This window comes from Parasteatoda tepidariorum, chromosome 5 (assembly GCF_043381705.1).
Source record: "Parasteatoda tepidariorum isolate YZ-2023 chromosome 5, CAS_Ptep_4.0, whole genome shotgun sequence".
NCBI classification, from domain to species: Eukaryota; Metazoa; Arthropoda; class Arachnida; order Araneae; family Theridiidae; genus Parasteatoda; species Parasteatoda tepidariorum.
Genome location: NC_092208.1, coordinates 73280420 through 73302086, shown reverse-complemented (window position 1 = coordinate 73302086; position 21667 = coordinate 73280420). Strand labels below are relative to the sequence as shown.

Sequence of the window (21667 nt, the reverse complement as noted above, 5' to 3'; positions counted from 1 at the left end):
ACAAAATTATCTTCATCGAAGCCGATGCTTTACATCCGGCGTTCAGTGGCAGACTACTATTTCATATTGTTTTACAACACATGGCTTTAGCCCTTTTGTGGGAAAGACTTTAAAACAAAACTTACAACAGTTACTTTTCTCAACAACTGAAATTTAGAATAGTGTGATTAAAAAAAATATGTGAACTGTTTGCAATTTCAAATTAATATTGAAATGCACAGGTAATTTTCTACAGTTAAAGTTTTCGGAACTTCAGTGTTCAAAAAAGCATACAAAAGCTAGACGTTAAGAACGTATCCAATGCGCGAGCAAAGCGAGCATCGGATTGCGAAGCAATCCGAAATGAACTGCGAAAGCAGTTCCGGGGGTTGGCGAGCGCCAGCGAGCAGTGGGCGAAACCTCCTAGTATACTTAAAATATTCATAATCATCTTCCTTCTTTTTGTACTTATAATAAATAGTTTTAATCTTATTTTTAAAAATTCAATGTTTATGCATTCTGAAGCATAAGAGCATTACAATCTGTTGCCAGTTAAGAAAAAACCATTATTTCTATGAAGAGAGCCAGTTGGCACCTAAGTGCACGCTAAATGGATGCCAAGCTCCCAGCTTGAAAGTATATCAACATCGCCAACTAATTAAACATTGCGCAGCCTCTTATTACTTGCTTTCTGATGTGAAATGAGCAAAACATAACTTATTGAATAAAAATTATTGTTTTCTTGAATAATACTTTCTAATTAAAGAATAATAAATATTGTTTCCAGCAGATGATTTTCTTCTACAGCGAATCAAAAGTAAAAAATTCTTTACGTCGCATTTGATTTGTTAAGAGCCTGTCAAAACGGGATACACAATTTTTAGTGGTTCAATCAAATCTAATGCTCTTACAACGCCATATAGTTATTTCTTTTTTTAGAACCAATATTCTCCTTATTTATCAAAATGTGTCGCCGAATCTAGCATTCCAGAAAGAATACGAAACTATAACATTATTTTAATAATTCTATGATATATATCGTAAGAGATAGCACTAATAAAATTTCTGTCTGACGTGTATATAGTTTTTTTTTTAACTTTTATGCAGTTTTGAAAGTATATTTGTAGAATTTGATAACGAAATAAAATAGAACTTTGTGCATTCGTGGATGATTACTTAAATCTTATACCGAAATGGTTTTTTTTAAGCTGCAACGGAGTATAAAAGCAAATGACATTGCATTAAAAGCATATGAGTGTAGATGCTCCGGGAAAAAAATTGAAAACTATTCCTATATGCCCTGGGCTTCCCTTTAAAGAAAAAACTTCGAGATTTTTTTTATATATATTTATCATAAATATTTGTATGATTTTATTTATAAATTGTGTTTTATAATTATAGTTAAAAATAGGCGTTTAAATAGAATAAAAACGACTGAAAACTTGCCTGTTTTATTAGATCTGAATCCTTTAAACAATAAAAAATTAATTTTCGACTATCTATTTCAAAGATTTTGTTAATCAAGAGCACACGTCAATAGAATAAAGTTTCGCTTCTAAACTCTTATTACATTTGATGACTATACTTATCTCATTTAATCTGTCTCTTTATACATTCAAACACACCCTAGACAATAATGTACACGTATTTAACTACTCTGCAGAATCTAAACCATCAAATGCGTATTAGTCGAGATAATTAGAATAGTAAAATCATGAATAAATGGTCGAATACATGGCTAAATGGATCAAAGGCTTTAAAAGCCTTAGAAGGGAATACTCCCCTCCTTAAATAATAACTTATCAGCTATCTCATTGAATATTCCTCATGGTTACCATAGGCGATGGAACTGGAAAACATTCGATAAAGCCACGGAAAAAATTACTCTGCCTTTCGTGATAATGTTTGTTTACATTTATAAAATGCTACATTAAAAATAATTTTCATTGGTTTATTCAATTTTATTTTTTTTAAAATTACTTTTCATTGTTGATTTTTTGAAGGAACTTAACTCTATCCAGCTACTCAATAAAATTTTCTAAGTTGAATATCTAAATCGATTGAAAATATGAAGCTTCATTGAGTAAAAAAGTATGGTCAAAACTACCATGGTAAAATTTACCATGTTTTTGGCTCTATGGGAACACGGAAGAACTCTGTAATTTTTATCTAAGCGCTTCGTACTGTTTTTACTAAAATTAACAGGTAAATATTGTTACATAATGTGTGACTAAATTTGGTATATGAGGTAAAAGATTGTAACTTTATTATGATATCTAAATGCATGGCATAAAAACTAATTATTTGATAAATTTACTTTTCAGTTTTATATTATTTTGCTAAATGTAAGATAATAAAAACTATACTTTTAATTATTGGAAACCAGACTAATTGGAAACCAGAATTATAATTAATTGTTACCATTAACATTGTTAAACGGAAAAGCTACCTAATGATTGGTTTAAATACCGTATATTTTCCACCGTATATTTTCCACCGTATTTATACCTTTATTTATATACCGTATAACCAGAATTATGTTGTTTTTTTTTTCAGAAATGTCATTACCATATATAGTACGATAAATTTGCTTTTTTTTCCGTATTTTTTTTAAAGATCTCAGCTCATTTTAGTACAATGAATATTTTATATGGTTTGGTTATGAGTAATTAAAATTAAAAATTATTTAAAATTAAAGTTATACTTCGTTGCAAGTTAAGAAAGGAGCATTGCGGAATATGATTTAAGTAATCATCCGCTATTGCATATAATTCCGTTATCAAATTATACAAATAAGATTTTATAACAATTTAAAGAATCTTAAAATTTAAACACGTCAAACAGAAATTTAATTCGTGCCATCTTTTACGATAAATATCGTAAAATTATAAAAAAAAATGTTATAGTTTCAAACTCTTACTTCAATCATAGACATCACTACATATTTCGATAAAAAATGAACATTCGTCATTGAAGAAGAAACAACTATATGACCTTGCAATTTCATGTAGATTTGATTGAACCACTAAAACTGGCACGGGTCTTATGCTGGCCTGCCTTTTACAAATCAAATGCGAGATAGGGAATTTTTGCTTTTGTTTCACTATGGATGTCCAAGAAACAATATTTATCATTCTTGCATCAGTTTTTTTTTATAAATACGAATTGAAAGACGTATATTTGTTACGATTTTTAGATATCATTTTTATTAATTCTTATTACTTCTCAATTGATTATTCAATACGTTTTGTTTTCCACATCTCACACAATTTGAGAAAGCAAGCAAATGTAGGCTATGCAACGTCGTTTAAAGAGTTGGCGATGGTGATATGAGTTCACGCTGGGAGTTTGGCATCCATTTGACGTACATTTAGATGCAAGCAGGCTCTATTCATCGAGATAATGGTTTTTTCTTAACTTGCAACAGAGTATATTAATTTTACCGTTTATAGTGGCTCCTCATTGGAATGGATAACACAATTTGTTTATAAGTCACGGTTTAGCGTTTGGTTATGACACGTTACATGGTTTGATTGGACTAATTAAAATAACAAATAATTTAAATTAAATACGGAAAGCCATCTTTTATACCGATACCTCTTTGGAAAGAATGGAATTGTTTGGTAATGAACCATACCGTTCGGTTATGGCGAGTTTACATGGTTTGTTTACTAATTACCGTGTGTACTGAGTCAAAAACGGAAGGAATAACACTATTCGTTTATGTTTGACATATATCATAGTAGCGACACTTTACATTGATTTGTTTATGAGTCATTAAATTATATAAATTAACAAAACTAAATCCAGAATATTTCATGTATCAATTTGAAATTGATATCACTACTTGGACAGCTTTTGAATCAAAAATACCTCAAATTTTTTAATGGCGTTGCACACTGTGAGGCACTGTTCCATCTCCTCCCCTCTTGTATGATTGTAATGGTGGGCCCTACTTCGCCGATGGATACCATGGTTCCTTCTGGGCTCCCCATTGTTCGTCGTCCCCGCTAATTCTGGAATAACTCCTTCTTTGACAACAAAATGGATAACATCCATGGAGCGCCTCATCTGCAAGAACACCGTGTCTCGATTTTCTCGGGCTGTGTCACAATCAGGATGTCTCAGGCATGCCTTGAAAAATAAAAATAATTTTTTTTTTAAAAAAAATCAGCGATTGATCAATTGATCAATCAGCAATTGATCATTGCTGATCAAATCAACAATTGATCAGCAATTGATAATGTAGTTGTTTCCAAATGGTATTCCACGAAACCGTAAGTTTCCGTGGAATGATTACGTTGTCCGAGTCCGTAGTCACATATCCAAGAGTTACATTTTGTCAGAAGTAATGATTTTTTGAAATCTGTATTTAAATTTATATCCAAACAATAAACCATAATTTATCTCATATTTTAGTTATTTTATGAAATTCCTTTTTTTTAAAAAATAGCAATATAAAAAAAATATTTAATTATTAAATTATATATGATTATTATAATGTTCCGTAACCAATATGATATAAATAAAAGCTGAATACAGATTGAATAGTTTTTAAATTTCTTTAAATTGCTTTTTAATTTCAATTTTTAAAAATTATATGAAGATTATGATAGTTTGATTTTTTATTTGTTTAAAATTAAGTGCTGAGTTGTTCAAGCATATCCAATTTTATTTATACTTATTCAAACTGTAATATAAATGAGTTTCAAACAGCTATGATAAAAACTCATGTGCCAGGAACATTTTGTAATTTAACTTGCGGATAAATTATTAATAAAATTATAACTTTTTAACAAATTGATATTTTTGCTTCAAATTTTGGGAATATCTTTCTAAATGCCTTATTCACAGTCTATGAAATTTTCATTGAAATTGGTTGATATTAAAAAAAAATCATTTTTAACCTGAAGTGAACAATGAACTTAACCTGAACCCTGAACAAAATATATTGAATAACTTACGATAAGGATATGTATTTATAAAAAAAAAACTGCATCAGTATTTTTCACCAAGCTTTTCAATTTTAAATAAAATGACCAAATTCCGGAATAAAGAATTATGTTTCTCTGATTACTATTCTCGACTGTTATAACAATTCTTTGTCTAGAATTATAATTCAGCGTACTGTATTTATTTTCAGATTATACATGCAACAAAAAAAATAAATTCCGTACTAGACTCGATACCACTCTAGGCCTGAGAATTCAACAGTTCGACATAAAATCTACAGTTTTAAATCTATTATTCATAAAAAGTATCATTCTTCTTATTAAATATTACCAGGAGTAGTCTATCTTTGGTTAGCATATTTATATGGTTAGTACATTCATATGCTGCTAATTATTTTCATTTATAAACTTGAGGTTCTGACAAATGATGCTAGATCATTGTGGGTTGCATTATAGCCGAAACGAAAATGAAAATCGTTGCAATAGGGAGTCGTTTTTTTCGAAAATAATAAATAACATTTTAAGCAGGCAAAAAAATCTTTACCATGCTCACGTGTTTGCTATTCTTATTTGTTTGCAAAAATCATGAAATACTTAGATTTTTAAAAATGAACATATAGTTTCATTTTTAAAGTAAATCGCTGCAACTGCTCGTTATGAGCCAGGGGTTCATGGAGGTTAAGGTTCCATAATTGCGTAGCCAATGGCATGATTGTTGCAATGGGGTCAGCACTGCGCATCAGCCGCCTTACCTTCTTTTTTATGCATAAAAACATAAAAATTGTATTTCTATAAGGATAAACATAAAAAAAAATCTTTAATTTTTCGAATTCAGAAATGTAAAGTAACAATAAAAAATTTAGGTTTGAAAATCAACATTTAAACAATTAGGTTTCGTGATTTGGGTTTATTGAAACGTATTTTAAGATAGATTAAGTAACAAAATAAACATAAAGTTCGTAATTTCAATGAAAAATAACAAGACTTTTTAAATAAAATTAACTGGAGTATTAATAATAAATTAAAGTAATTTAGCATATTATTTCTCAAAAGTTTAAAAAATATATTCAGTTTTTTGAAATTTTCTAAGTCTCTCTAACATACACATCTATGAAAAAAACTTAAACTCCCTAAACTTTATCAACACTATTGAATACGTTTCCATTTTTAATGTTTTGATAAACGAGACATTTGTGAAACGAAATAATGTTAAAGATTGTTCCGAAAAAATTAAATTAAAAAAAAGAAAACGAAAGAAAACTGGACCTAAAAAGTTTTACTTCCGCCAGATTTACATTTACTTTATTTGACGTAAAAAGTTTAAATTTTTCATTACAAGTAATTAATTGATGCACAATTAGCATCAAGCGTCCTGCTGAAAATAAAAATAAAAATTATTTTGTGATTTAACTCGAAATTCTGTTTTATATGTTTGTTAGACAAAAATATGATTATTATATGATAAAAAATTTTGTTTAGGAAGTACAAAAGAAGTTCAAAACTCAAAATTTTGTTCACGAAATTCAAAATATTTCAATTATGTGCAAAACAAATTTCAACAACTTGAGAAAGGTTCAGTTTTTTTTCCAACATACTTAGTGTAATTAAGAGTTTTAGAGCTATAGCAGAACAATACAGATTTAGAAAAAATTAAAAAAAGAATCTGAAATATACAATAGAATAGATCATTTTTTATCTACCAAGTAAATCATGTTAAACTTTACCATTTGTACGAGCTTGAAAATTTATTTACCAAATACGATACAAATACGAATATTTAGTTTACATATCAAATACGAGTTTGAAAATTTAGCTGCGCAAAATATTCAAACTCGTATGCGTTCGGTCTAAAATTTTAAGATGAGTTGATAACAAAGATATTAAAATATCGACAGTCATTTGTTTTTTCTCACCACTTTTTTAAGTTTCCAAGGCCCGCGGATACTCTTCAATAGAGACATTTCACCAGTTTTTTCTTTCTTTTTTTTAAATATGATTTTTGACAGTGTAGCTAATTCCAAAAAAATTACAATATGGAAAATAGTTATTTCCATTACGAGGAAAAAGTTGCGCACCTGTCCGGAACGGTTCCAGGATCATTTCAAAGTAGCCTAAATTATTTTTATGAAACTGACAAAGTTTCCGAGATTTCAAGCAAATATGGAGCATAATATTTTTAAAAAAAAGGAAAATTACCTTCGATGCTGTAAGTAACAATGCTGTAGATCTTTCTAAAACTTGCCGAGCGGCAGCCATCTGTGCTCTTCTCCTTTCATTATTTATGTCCTAAAATAAATCAATATCTATTACACACATATTTCCACCTCTCATGCTTAAAAGCTCAATACATGCACCTATATATTATCTGATCCAAAATCAAAAAAAGTATATTGTCCTTTTTTGACATTTTTTAAACATTTTTTTCAGAAAACAAACAAAAGACAAACTTTTTTTTGATTTATTTTATATTTTAAGAGTAAACTATTATCTTATTATTTTGCATTAGCGAGCAAGTAAATACCCTAGAAAGAATTATTCAAAAGTTTGGGGATATTTCTTTCCACGGACTTACTATAAAAACGTAATTTTAATAATTTATATTGTTTAAGTCAAACAGAAGATCCGCATTCTTTTATTTTGCTTTTTCAAGTGAAACACATCAAAAGTTAACAAAAATATAGAATTTAAGAAATAACAAAAAATCCACAAAATGCAATTATTTGTTTGGAATTGTTTGTTTGGTACTAAGCTCCACAAACAGTTTATAACCTGCTCTGTTGGCAGTCTCATTTGTCTTCATATCAAAGTCAGTAATTCCAACTTAAACATGATACCAATTTTTTAAAACTAATCCAGATAATACTAAAACCGTCTATTTAATAAAGCTTAGACATTTTATACTTTTCCCCAGGTAATAGGATCCAGTTACATAGATTGAAAAACCTTAAATTAATGACATTCAAACGTTTTATCTACATCTTTAATTATCAGAATAAAATAATAGGACTTAAAACGTTTAGGTGTCGCAAGACTTGCATTTAAGATAAACGATTAATAAGTTAAAATTTGAAAAATTACACACTTGAAAAATTGTAAAAGTGATAGTTCTTTATATATAGTCCTTAAATAAGTTTTTTAGAAAAACAAAAAATGATTTTCTCATTAAAAGTTTTTCAGTGTTTGTACTAATAGAAATTGACTACGTTAAGCTAGAATGAGAAAAAACAATAAACAAATGATAAATGAAACATTTAACAAATCTTAAAGTATACTAATTGGAAGAAATGTTTGGTTTTTCTTATCCCTTGATGCACCGATGACCCTTTCATGCATTTTTTTTTCTAATGCTTTATTTACAAGCAAAAATGTATTTTGGTATTTTTTAATTATTAAAACAAACAGTCTAAGAGTTGTAAAAAAATCTGTTAGATGACCTGAATTATATTTATACTAAGAAATAAAATCCATGAAAGTAGTTTGATTTTTTTTTTCATTCATACTCAAAAATTCATCAATAATTGATTCGGTAAACTGAATAAATTTCAATGATGAACAACAGTTTTTCTTAGAACTAAATTACTGCAAATAAGTGTAAATTTGAAAAAGTATTATTTGGAAGTGAGTCGTGCTTAGAACATGGTACGTTCAACGCCGAAAAAGACACTGGTCGTTTATGCTGTATTTCATAACCATAAATTATTAAAATGTTAAACATAATATTACCCATTGGTAAAATGGGTGTTGTTTTCAGTTTGATGGCGTGCGCACCTTATTTGGACGTCATCACACTTTTCAACAGTGTTCAAGAGCAATAGTAAACAGTGTGCATGCGTTGTCATTGAACGCGGTGCTACGGCGACCGCTTCGAATTGATAATTTTTTTAGAAGTTTTCTTTAAATTCTTTTTTTACTTTAATTTTGTTACGCATTAAATTGGTGAGTTTTTATACTCTTTATATGATTAACTTATTTAAAAATGCTGTATTGGGGGCTATTTTAATATATATAGCCATAAAGTCACTGCAACCCATAACTTTAAATGTTGCGGTGTGCATGAAAGTTTACTTGAAAAAAAAAAGAAAAAAAAACATTTGACCAGTGGATAACCAGTGATCGTAACAATGTGATCACAATTTTTTTCCTTTATTTCGATTTAAATATTTACAAAATAATGATGAAGGAAATATGAAAAATATGTTTTATATAGAATTATACTCTAAAGGATTAGCGCATCTTCTTCAAATCTAAATTGTTACATATCTATTTATATCCATGCTTGTCTATGCTAACTCTGTCTATGGTATATTTTCTGGATGCCTTCACAGAAATATGTTTTTAATCTAGCAGAAAAGGTTGTAAATCAAGTGAAGAGTCTCGTAAAAGCGCGTCAAATTCCATTTCATCTTAACTGCGTTTTATGATATCCTGATGCTCGAACTCACGATCATTTTTTAAAGCGAACTTTGACAGAATCCACCTTTATTCGCTTTACGTCACTTCAAAGGAAATAACTCGTCAATCACACTTTTAGTGTTCGAAATATTTCATCGCAAAATTGTCATGGCACCTTAACCCAAAGAATTTTATTTTGGACATAATTTTGAAAAGCATTATTCGCCTTAAATTGAATTGAATGTTATTATATTACAGCTTTCATTGTTAATTATGAAGGAAAGGAATATAGAATAGTAAAAAATAAATTTTTATTTGTGAAAAATGCGATTATAGAATTGCACTTAAATAGCATGCAAAGTTTGTCTAATTTCCCCTTTAACAATCTTTGACATGTAGATTTTTTTAGATTACTTAAAAAAAAAAAAAAAACATTAAACTCAAATGGTATTGCAAATTTTTATTTAAGTTCAAAAAACCCAACCCATCGTCTTGATTAGACGAAAATAAACTACAGTTAACATTGTTCTTTCTTCTTAAAACTCTATCGAAAAATATCATTCTGTTCATAAAATAAATTTTATATAATTTTAATATGTAAGCATATTTTATTAATATGTTAATCATGAATTGAAAAAGAACTGTATTAAAAAAAATAATCAACTCTACTTGAAAAAAAATTAAACTAAGAATTACAGATGGTGCAACACAATAAGAAGTAATTTTACTTTTTAACAATATCTAACGATAACCTCATATCACATAACAGTTCAAATTAGAAATAATTGCAAACACTCTTGAGCCTTTTATATTTTTAAACATATCATTACAATTGCGTCAAAAGTGCGAATTTTAACGCAAATGTGCCAATACAACTGCTTTCTGACGATAACTAATCTCCCAATTTATTATTTTTTGTTATATTTGTTCATATTTTAGTTGTTACTATTGTCATCAAATCAAAAGCGAGCTTATATAGTGAAAATCTCGAGAGAGATCTTTTTTATCTTTTACATAATGAATAAATAGTCATCATTTAAAGAAAAAATTGGGGACAAAATTTCACGAAAAATTAATTGAAGATGTAATAACTTTCGAGCAAACTAGAATTAAAAAAAAAGTTAATTCTAGTTTGCTCGAAAGTTATAAGTTAAAAGTTACTCGTGTTAAGATTTTTAAAAAAATAACTCTTTCATCACGTCAAATTTCAATTCTGTAGTAGCATTTTATAGCTTACAGAGGGATCGACGTTTTAGTATTTTTTTACTACAAGTTTAACAGTTAATCAAATATCAATTTCTCATTTGCATCGTATTCACTGTACATTGTTCTACCCATAATCTTAATTTAAATTTTCAAAGTCTTGCAGTTTTTACATATCAGGACAAAGTGTAAAGTAAAACACCAAAAATTGCTGTGTCGACATTTCCGATTTTTTAATGTAGGAAGATTTAAGCAAATCGAGCTGTATTTTTTTAAACTGTAATTTTGTTGCATTTAAATTAAAATATTAGCAGAATGAAGATAAATAACAGTGAATGATATGTGTGAGGAAATTTCTTATTTGCATCGTATTCACTGTACACTGTTCTACCCATAATCTTAATTTAAATTTTCAAAGTCTTACAGTTTTTACATATCGGGACAAAGTGTAAAGTAAAACACCAAAAATAGCTGTCTCGACATTTCCGATTTTTTAATGTAGGAAGATTTAAACAAATCGAGCTGTATTTTTTTAACTGTAATTTTGTTGCATTTAAATTAAAATATTGGCCGAATGAAGATTAATAACAGTTAATGATATGTGTGAGGAAATTTTTTAGTATATGCCATCATTAATTGCGAAAATAGAATCGAATTAAAAATTTTAGCGCCAAAAACATTTTTTAACGAGTTTTAGTACAATAAAAACACGTGCGAAAACTGAATTATAGAACGCATTTATTTAATTTCATATTTTATAACAGCCTCAGTAAGTGCACACTCTAAATTGTTACAATTGAATGCATATAACTAATCTATAATTTTATATTTTTGTAATTACATTAATTTATAATGCCAAATACTAATCACAAAAAATATGATCAGAGTAGATTTCAGAAATAATTTCCATAGTTTTTTTTCAATAATTTTTTGTCTTATTTCATTTCCTTCAAGAAAAAAAAATTAAGATTTAACTGCAAAAACTAAATGCGATATACGTTTTCTGAAATTGCTTTACTTTTGAAAATGCAGTATTACCATGCATCGTAGCGTAGATTAAAAATATACACACGTAACAAACCAAAAATGAGTTACAAGCTAATAAAAGTAGTAAGCTAATAAAAGTAAAAAATGGATAATTTAGTAAAAAAAATATCCGGAAAAAGCAGTAAAAAATATCCGAACGAGATAATGAGAAAACTTTTTATCGAGAGTAAGAACCAACCCCATTTAAATAAAGTTAATAAAGGCTTATCATACTTTTAATGTGTTTAATAATTTAAAAATTTACATACTAGTAAAATTCTTGAATGAAGATATCTTTATGAAATATCGGAAAATGTATTCTGTTTCTGATAGTTTATAATAATGTAATTTTAAGAGCGAGAAAAGTATTATTATTATTTTTAACTTTAATGCAAAAATATAGGAAGTCTATTTTAAATTTGATTATTTATTATTTTGTTGTAACATTATACTACATAACAACTTAAACTATTTTAAGCCTTACTTGAATTAGAAATGATTTCTCTGTGCAATTAATTGTGTAGCAAAAGATATATTAAAAATAAAACATGATTTGCTTGCTTTAATTTTTGACTGCATTTAATTGATTCTTATGAATTGAAATTGTTCAGTATTATAAATGCAAGAACAAAAACTTAGGAAAAACAACTTCAGGTTTTTTTTTTCAAATTTAGAACTTGTAAAATTTTGAACGTTACATTTTATAATACGAGACTCGTGTGTCAAAAACATTTTAAAATTCTATCTGAGTGTAGGAAACTTATTTTATATCAATGTGGTTTTTCAAGACAATTTCCAACTTTTTCAATTGACTTGATGATTTGCATAATCATCAATATAAAAATATATGAATAAATAAAAATTTGTCGGTAAATTACTGTCTTTTTTTCGGATAAAGTATAATATCCTAGCTTATCGTTTTATTTAAGAGTTTATATTGTACTGAAACTTCAGTAGAGAGTATTTTTCTCAAACATGGCAAGTCGTAGGAGAGCTTAGTGGAAGAGTTCACTTTTTGATAGGTAGGGAAAGTTAATGCGAGATAAATATAAACGAATTTCTATGCATAGTTATGTACAGAATTTCTCTTTTTAATTATAAATAAATTTGTGGGGGTTATAAGGTAACATTCAGGGAGAAAAAATTCTGTTATAGACAGGATACAGTTAGAATCTCTTAGGATCATCTTCCTAAGCATAGTTATGCACAGAATTATTTTTATTAATTATGAATAAACTTGTGTGGGTTAGAAGGTAACATACAGGGAGAAAAAAGTACTGTTAGAGTTAGGATGCAGTTAGGATATTTTAGGATCATCTTCCTAAGCATAGTTATGCACAGAATTCCTTTTATTAATTATGAATAAACTTGTGTGGGTTAGAAGGTAACATACAGGGAGAAAAAAGTTCTGTTAGAGTTAAGATACAGTTAGGATCTGTTAGGATCATCTTCCTAAGCATAGTTATGCACAGAACTCCATTTATGAATTATTAAATGAATTTTTGTTGGTTATAGGGTAACATACACTGAGAAAAAAATTCTGGTAAAACTACTGTACTGTAAGGTGACAAAGTTTCTAGGGGAAAAAACATAGGTTTGGTTATAAAATGCTAACGATACGTATTATGGTAAACTTGCGGTATCATATTTTGAATCACTTATTTGGTTTGATATTTTTTTCCGCTCATATGGTAACGGTTTACAGGAAATAGTGGTTTTCAAAATTATAGCTCTTATAACCATAAAATTTAGTACAAAAGAAAAAACTGAGAAGCAAATTTAACCGAATAAATAGTTTTTATGCCATGCTCTTAAGTATCATGATAAGATTTTCCAAATTTTATCACACATTGTAAAATCATATTTTATTGTTGATTTTAATAAATGTCAGTGCATGACTGTGTCGGTAAAATTATGGAGCATTTTGGTGATCCCATAGAACGAAAAACGTGGTACATTTTACAGTAATTTGGTAGTCTGATCATACTTTTTTAAGTGTCTCTAAGTGCATCTATAATACTAAGTGTTTTTTAATGTTATTTTAGCATTGTAATTTTCAATTTTTATCGACAAACATTAATTAGTTTCCATGCAGCCGTCCATAACTCCATTTTCTGGACAGAAAATTTAAAATCTAACAAAAACCTTTTTTTCTTGAAAAAAAAACAACAAAAAAACGATAGTATAATGTTATTCTCTTAAATTTTTCTTTTATTTGTTTTCTTTTTTTCACTTTCATTTCTCATAAAATTATCTTAAATCCTGCTTCTTTTTACTGCACCCTATTTCACTAGGAACAATCCTGTAGAAAAATCCTAAAAACGAAATTGGGTTAAACGTTAAAACTATCAGTATTTTGAACCACGATATCATTAAAATTTCTTTACAACATTAATAAGGAGCTAAATTAAGCTATGAATCAATTTAAGATCAAGATGCCAAATAATTAATAATTTTATGCAATAATAGTCGATAATATAGTATATGCCGTGTTAAAAGCATGATATTTTCGATATTTTACAATTATTTCGTGATAATATGGTGCAATGCGCTCCTAAATTTTTAACAGTGTATGAAATTTGTATGTTTTTAAATGTGTTACTTTACACGATAAATCATATATGTAGTTTTGAAGGCTATTAAAAATTAACAACATTTTTTTAAAACCATACATGCGGCGTAATAAGAAATTTCTACCACACATTTTTGAATATTTTTTTGACAAAATTAAATCAGATGTTAAAGAAAAAAGAAAAAATTGTCTACACAGTTTAATTAAAAAATGAAAAAAGAGTGTTATAACAAGATAACGGGGAAATTTCTTTGCCAAACAAAGAATCCACGCTTTATAAAAATCACACTCTTTATAGCTTAGTGCATTATTTAAAAGCTTTTAAAAACTTCAAGATTTACCCAGTGTTGAAACTGGTATTTCCAATTTTAGAAGATTTTTCGCTTGCTCTACATGTTTGGTTGAAATATGAAGTGGGCTGTTGAAATTAATTAAGGAAAGCTTTTATGATTAACCACATCTCTCCGACATTTTAATTAAACGTTTTAATAATTAATGTCATAATCGAGAGGCAGGTTTATTTAAAACTTGAAAAATAGCTTAAACTTGATTTATAATTACAATCTTAACATACAGCATTTTCTAAACAATATTTTGGTGTACCTGATAAAAATTTATTTAAAAATTCTTTCTTTCAATTTGAATGCTTTACCTAAAATTTTACAACTAATTACGCATAAATAATTAATATTTAAATTATTATCTTTTAACTAATGAATAAAAAATTTCGAAAAATCAAAGCTTTAACATGCATTAAAACAAAGCTCTGGGGAAATTTTTGTTATCGTTTTAAACCACTATTATAGTGATTTTGCTATCAAAGTTCAAAATAAATTCCTTTACACATTCCTAATTTTTAGATGTTTGTCTCAATAAAGTTTCGTTAAAATATATTGTTAGTTGCATCTGCAAATTTTATTCTGACCCAGTAAGATACTTAGTTCATCAGAAAAATGTATTTTTTAGTCTAATTTTCAAAACAATATAGTAAGCAGGTTTTATTTATGAGGAAATAATATATTTGAAAATCTTGTTAACAAAAGTGTTAGGCGAAATCGGTTAAAGCAAGTGTGATCAATTTTAGCAAATTAATTATTTTATGGATGTTGCTAACGACACATAAAGCACTTCTCAACTTTGCTTTTATTTATTTTAAATTCATTTATATCTATCAATTTAAATATTATAAGCCAGATGCTTGTAGAACTCACAAGGGGGCGCTTATAGCTCCAGTTCCTATTTAGTTCAACTTTTAAATTGGTTGAGGTAAAAATGTTTAAAGAGATAACACAATAAATATTGAGAGATTAACACCCAGCAGTGCTGATGAAAAAAATACAGCTCTGTGGTAGACGAATCATGAGTTAGAGTCTCCTTGCCATCAAGCTAACCGTGGGAGGATTTCATTGTTTTTCTCTCCCTGTAACTCAAATACGGGTTACTTCCTTCAAATTGTCCCCCACAAAGGCATTTTTCTCCAAATACTTGATCCATGAGTTCCCTTGTCTTCTGGATTTTGTTCAAGTTTGTAAGACCACAGAATTGAACATTGTTAGTCGTAAACTCAAAATCGGGTCGACTATTCAACGACGGTTATAAAAAAATATTAAGAGATAAATCTAAGTCGAGACATAAACCTTAATAAAACGATAAATCTTAAAAAGAGTTAAGAAATCGGTTTCTTATTGCCATCGACAAATGGTTTATTTGAAATAGTTGGTTGAGCATGTGAATTAGTTAAAGAAACGTGAATTTGAAATACTTCAAATCTGAAATTCTGGACTTATACTATAATTAAGTTTTATTCGTTGAATCAGTTCTTCTCCTTTTTTATGGACCGAAAATAATTTGTTTAAGAAAAAAGCTGTTTAACTTCTTAAAGAATAAAATATCATTTATATACCCTGAATATTATTTCTTTCGTGTATGGTACCAACAAAGTCTTGAACGCGTCAATGGCGCTGTTGGTAAAGGCAGCATTCTCACAGCTGTTACAGAACTAGGGATCGTGAGTTCGATCCTGGAAACGGTAGTGTATACGCAATCATAGTGCATACGCAGCAATGTGCATGTTAAATCTGTCGTTGCTGAACGTTCTCTTCTTGGGTGCGTCGTGGAAGTTTGGAGAGAGGGATACCAGCTCAGGCGCTCTCCAAGTCGCCTGGCTGTTGCAAAATATGCGGCATTTCTAATATGGCAGATTAAAAATGGAGTCCTGGAAAATGGAACTAAGTGCTTGGTCATGGTTGGGTGTTGCTAGAAGATCTTTTTCAGTTTATATAACGTTTCGATTCTAAAGCTATTAATCAATTTTATTCATATTTTTAAATGTTTAACGTATTTAAAAATAGTTTGATTAAGAAAAATGTTAGGAAAAATACCTGAAGTTACACCTTCTAAAATCTGGCTTTTAAATAAGGATAGGAAATGAGACTTCTCTTATAATTACGTACCTAAGAAAAAAAGTGAATTCTTAAAAGGAAAGAAAAATTAATTAATAATTTTTTTTTTAATTTTCCAATTTGAAATTGAAAAATTTTATTTTCAAGCTCTTTTCTCAAGTCTCTTTTTTTTCAAGTCTCTTTTTAATTATGTTCATTTCTATATTTTTTTGGTCATGACAAAATAAATAAATAAAATAATGCGAAACAAAATTCAAAAATAGAAGACAAATGATGTAAAATTTTCTTGAAATTAATTCCTTAAATTTCTAATAATTTTTTATTGTAATTTGAAATTCTAACAAACGAGTAAAAAATATAAAATCAATTATTCCTTTATTTACACAGATAAACGCTTTGTTAAGGCATAAAAGCAGAATTAATATTTAACTACAATTTTTGAAGAATATTAAAATGTTCGGACATTAACAATGTAAAATATTTGGACAATTAGCAATTCAATATTTAAGTAAAAAAAATCTAAAATGTTATCAAATTGTCTTATTTAAATGTATTTCAATAATGTAAAAAATAAAATAAATTAGTTAAATTTAAAAAACTTAGCGATATATTTACAAAGCACGATATTTCTTGCCAATGCATCGCGATGTTTTAACTCACATTTATCGTCTGCGGAAATAATGTTCCTGCTATTTGACGACAACTTGGAACAGTAGTCGCCTATAACCCATAAGTACCAAAGATTCTAAATAATAGTAGCTTAAATAAAACTTCCTTCCAGTTTCGAAATATTAAATTCTTCAGTCTCCAATTTATTGAAATATTCTACGATTGCAAAACACATTAAGTGAATTTTGTCAGACATTTAAAGTCCACATCAAAAGTTAAGGTTAGAATCTGTACTCTTAAAAGTTCCCTTTTACAACTTTTTGGGGCGAAAACGTTCTCACACGAAGTAGTAATTACTGCCGCGTTTCCTGAAAATTGAGCCTCACAGTCGTACGTAATGAGTTCTTTAACTGTTCGTAATGAACATGAAGCAGTAATTTGAAGTGGGAATGGTCAATTTATTTCAGAAACCATTACGCGATTAAAACTTCTTGTTTTGTTTCAGAAAAAAAAGTTATTCTTAGAGGTTGAGATATAGTTATATAGATCAACCATTTCTTATGAAGTGGTACAAAAGTTGAAATAATGTTTCAAACTTTACAGATTGACTTAATAGATAATTAATAGGCTTTATAGATCAGAGACTTTATGGATAATTAAAGTATCGATTATTTTTTTTACAATCAAGAACTGTCATTTTTCATTAACTCAGCAGTTTTAGAGCTTTTTTATTTATATTAATATGGTGAAACCATAGTATGATTAAACCATGATTTTAAATTTTATTCGTGTTATGTTCATAGGTATCTGAAATAAAAGTCATTGTAACAGTATTGAGGAATCCGGTACAACCTTTGCTTTTATAAACTTCTAATAATTCCGAAAATCGACTCAAACGCTACGTTGCTATTTGTTTTATTCTTTTGTCAGCAAAAGTCTGGCTCTCACACTTTAAGAAAAAAAGGTCGGTAGAAATTATTAGAATATGGTAAACATTGTCATGTTTTTGACTCTATGGGAGATAAGGTATATTTTTACCAAAGCACTTTGGTAATGATTTTGGTAAAGATTAACAATAAAATCTGGTTATGTAATATGAGTTAAAGTTTGGTAATTTTATTATGATACCTTAGATCATGGCATAAAAACATTTTATTTAGTCAAACTTGTTTTTCAGTTTTGCATTTTTTACTGAACGTGTGGAAATAAGAACTATAATCTTAAAACCAAGAATTTTCTGCAAACCTATAGCATATGAACAGAAAAAATACCAAATGAATGGTTTAAATATCGTACATACGATTTTAACTCGAATTAGGGGTTCTTTTTGTTGTTTTTTTTACTACAAATGTCATTACCATACAGTACGGTAAGTTTATTATAAATTTATTCAATGTATCATTTACGGTACCGAAACTCTAGTTTTAGGCAAATTCCTGGCCAAATAATTATTAAATTGACTAAATAAAAGCATTGCGTAAATAATCAGATTAAAATGCAATTCAGTAACAATTGCATTTTTAGTGAGATAAAAATGCAATTGCATAAATAACTGCATTTTTATCTCACTAAATGTATTCGAGTATTATGTTACCCTAAATTAGGGAAGTAGTATTGAAAATTAAAATAACAATTTTTCCGTAATATAACTTTTTACCTAGAACACCACCAGCTTTATGGTTAGTTTTCTCGTCTTTTCTGTATTTCTAATTGATATTTCTTGATATCTAAAAGTCCTTCTTATTTGGAAATTTTCCGTAAATGCTTATGTAGTAATAAAAGCACAATTAATGACATCACACTAACGGATCAAACAATTATTTTAGATTTCTACAGCAAAAATTAAAAAAAAGTAAATTTTTTCGCTAAGTGCATAACGATATTTGCTGTAAATTTTTCAAATATTAATGTGTCGAATGCATAGTCTACATCCTAAGTTCCTTATTTATAAACACTGTCATCAAATAAAATTAAAGATTTAAAGCTTCCAACAAAGCTAAAAAAGTAACGTTTTTTTACGAGTTGAGCGTGTTCTGATCAACCCATCCCCACTAACAGAAAGAAATTAAGTTTTAGTAACATCTTTAACTACACAATAAATGCATGCAGAGAAATAATCTGGACTAATTATTTCGAAATTTAGTCTTTGACTGTATTCGAATGCATTAAATTTTTTATATTCTTGCGGTAAAAAAAGATTTCATTTCTATAACTTATTTAATAATTATAAAGGGTTCAAACTTTCACAAGTCTCATAAAATTAATTTTATGAAACTCATAACTTTAAGAAATGAATATTTGTAAAACTATTCAGTCGTTAAACTTTCCCTGAAAAGAATTTGAATACCTACTCAAATCCCGTATTTAATTACTGAAACTAATTTAACCAATCAAAATAAACTCTGAAATAATTATTTTATGTCACAAACCTCATTTCATCAAGACAACTGGAACTAAAAAAATATTATATGTTAAGCTAAGATGCTTTTCTTTCGTAATTATTTATTAATCTAGTGAAAGTGTTGGGTTTTGAATTGGTAAACAATAAAATTGCAATTAACACAGAACCGTGTGCAAATTAGCTCTCATAAAATAAATGTTATTAAAAAATTCCTAAACTCAACTGTTCAGCAAATGTTTTAAATCAAAAACGGTAATATAACTATTTTATATCACATATTTCCAAAATAACTTTACATTCTTTTCGCATTAATTATAATTATTTAATGCTCACATGGCTCTAAGAGAAATTCAAATTTCCTTTCCTTTTTACGAGGATAATTAAGGTATTTATTTTGGACACTTTTCATTAGATACCCATATTTTAATTTATGAATTCGAATCAAGAAAATTAGAATAAAAAACTTCCTCAAACCATTGAATATGTTTTTCGCCATTTGCGTTTCTTTTCACTTAGAGATTTAATTACACTTGGCGAAAAACTCATTAGTAAAACGTCGAAAAAGTTGCAGAAATCTTCCACAACGCCAAAATCCCGTAACTGTTTTGCTTTTATGATAAAGAGATTAATTAGCAAAGAATGAGTTTATTTGTGGAATGTTTTTTTCTGTAATGAATTTGTGGAATAATGTATACAGCAGTCCATGTCGATTTCCTATTTTTTATACGATATGTGTAGTTGGTTAAATTTCATGTCGAATTACCTTATTGGTGAGAAATTAACAAAACAATAATCACTTTCTTAAAATTATATTTTGCTACTACATCTGAATATTTTTTACCTTTACTTCTGTATACAATTTCAATAAGTATAATTTGTTTAGCAATTTATTTCCATTTCAATTAAAAAAATAATACAATATTTTTTATATTTCTTTTTTGTGGTAACTTGTCTTATCACAAGTTTTAAGCTATTACTCCATGATAAATGCGAAGAAAAAAATTTTTGTTTTGTGGAATATTTATTTTATTCTTTTATAAAGATGGAACGCTATAATAAATTGTGTATTTGGTTTATACATATTCAATCTTTCAACCCCACAAGAACCAAACAAAACTTCGTAAGTTTTTAATATAGTTCACGAGAAATCAAATTTCAAACACACGACATTTTTTTTCTTAAAACACAATAACGCAGAGGCTAATTTAACACTATATTTAAGGTAATATTTATTTTACAAATGCCGCACACTATTACAAACAATAGCACCTATGACATTAGTGCACGTTCTCTCTTGTATTTTTCAACTGTACAATTAAAGATCAGTAGTGCAGGGCACACGTCTAAATGCTCAACACTCACTGTAAGACCGGAGTTACAAAGATAATTGTCCGGTGAATCTGTTACGCCGTTAAAAAAGAGGAGAGACCTCAGACAGTCATGTCCAGTTAACAGTCAAAACTAGCCACACTTGCTTTTTCAGGGGTTTGGCACATAATAGGAGTTTTCATTGAGGATTGCCCAGCTATTATACTTAGATGCTTCTGCTATTTTTAATGTCAAATTCTTCTATGAACAAGCAGCCTTTAAATCAACCAATTAAAAACAGTTTATTTTTGTGAAATTTTAAGTCTGGTATTTCAATTAGATTCATTAATCAATAAAAATTAGCTACTTTCGTTTGAGACACTAGAATAGCTCTGATTTCCAGAATATCAAGGGGATAAGTAGAATAAAATGCTACTGAATATTGACTCTTTATTCAATAAAACTATCAACCAGATCAATAATCGGATGAAATCTGGCAGTTTGTCGATAAATTATGCTTCGGCATGCATTTAGGGAGGGATGCTTCAAAAGTAAAATTTACTTAATTACAAGGACAGCATTTAATAAATAACTGTCAAAAATTTACAAAAATATGGAAGTTAATATTGATTATATGACATATTTTATGACAATTTATCTGGAGGAAAAAATGTAATATTTTTTTAAATAATGCATAAATATTTTTAGGACACGAAAATCTTCAATGTTTCAATTTTCTATTGTTATTTATTTTTTAATATTGAAGAATATATTTTTTCTTAAAAGTCTCTTCTTTCGTCTTCATTCTTTATATATATATATA

The 21667-nt window shown here is 27.9% G+C and overlaps 1 protein-coding gene across 1 annotated transcript in view; it reads right to left on the bottom strand.

Annotated features, from left to right (window-relative positions):
- Positions 1–21667, bottom strand: part of LOC107442117 (alpha-catulin) — a 262498-nt gene that overhangs the window by 47046 nt on the left and 193785 nt on the right. Inside the window, exons 5-6 of the mRNA XM_071181077.1 lie at positions 7128–7217; positions 3853–4113 (exon numbers count right to left, since the gene is read on the bottom strand). Coding sequence (XP_071037178.1) covers positions 3853–4113; positions 7128–7217 — 351 coding nt within the window. The remainder of the gene's footprint in view (positions 1–3852; positions 4114–7127; positions 7218–21667) is intronic.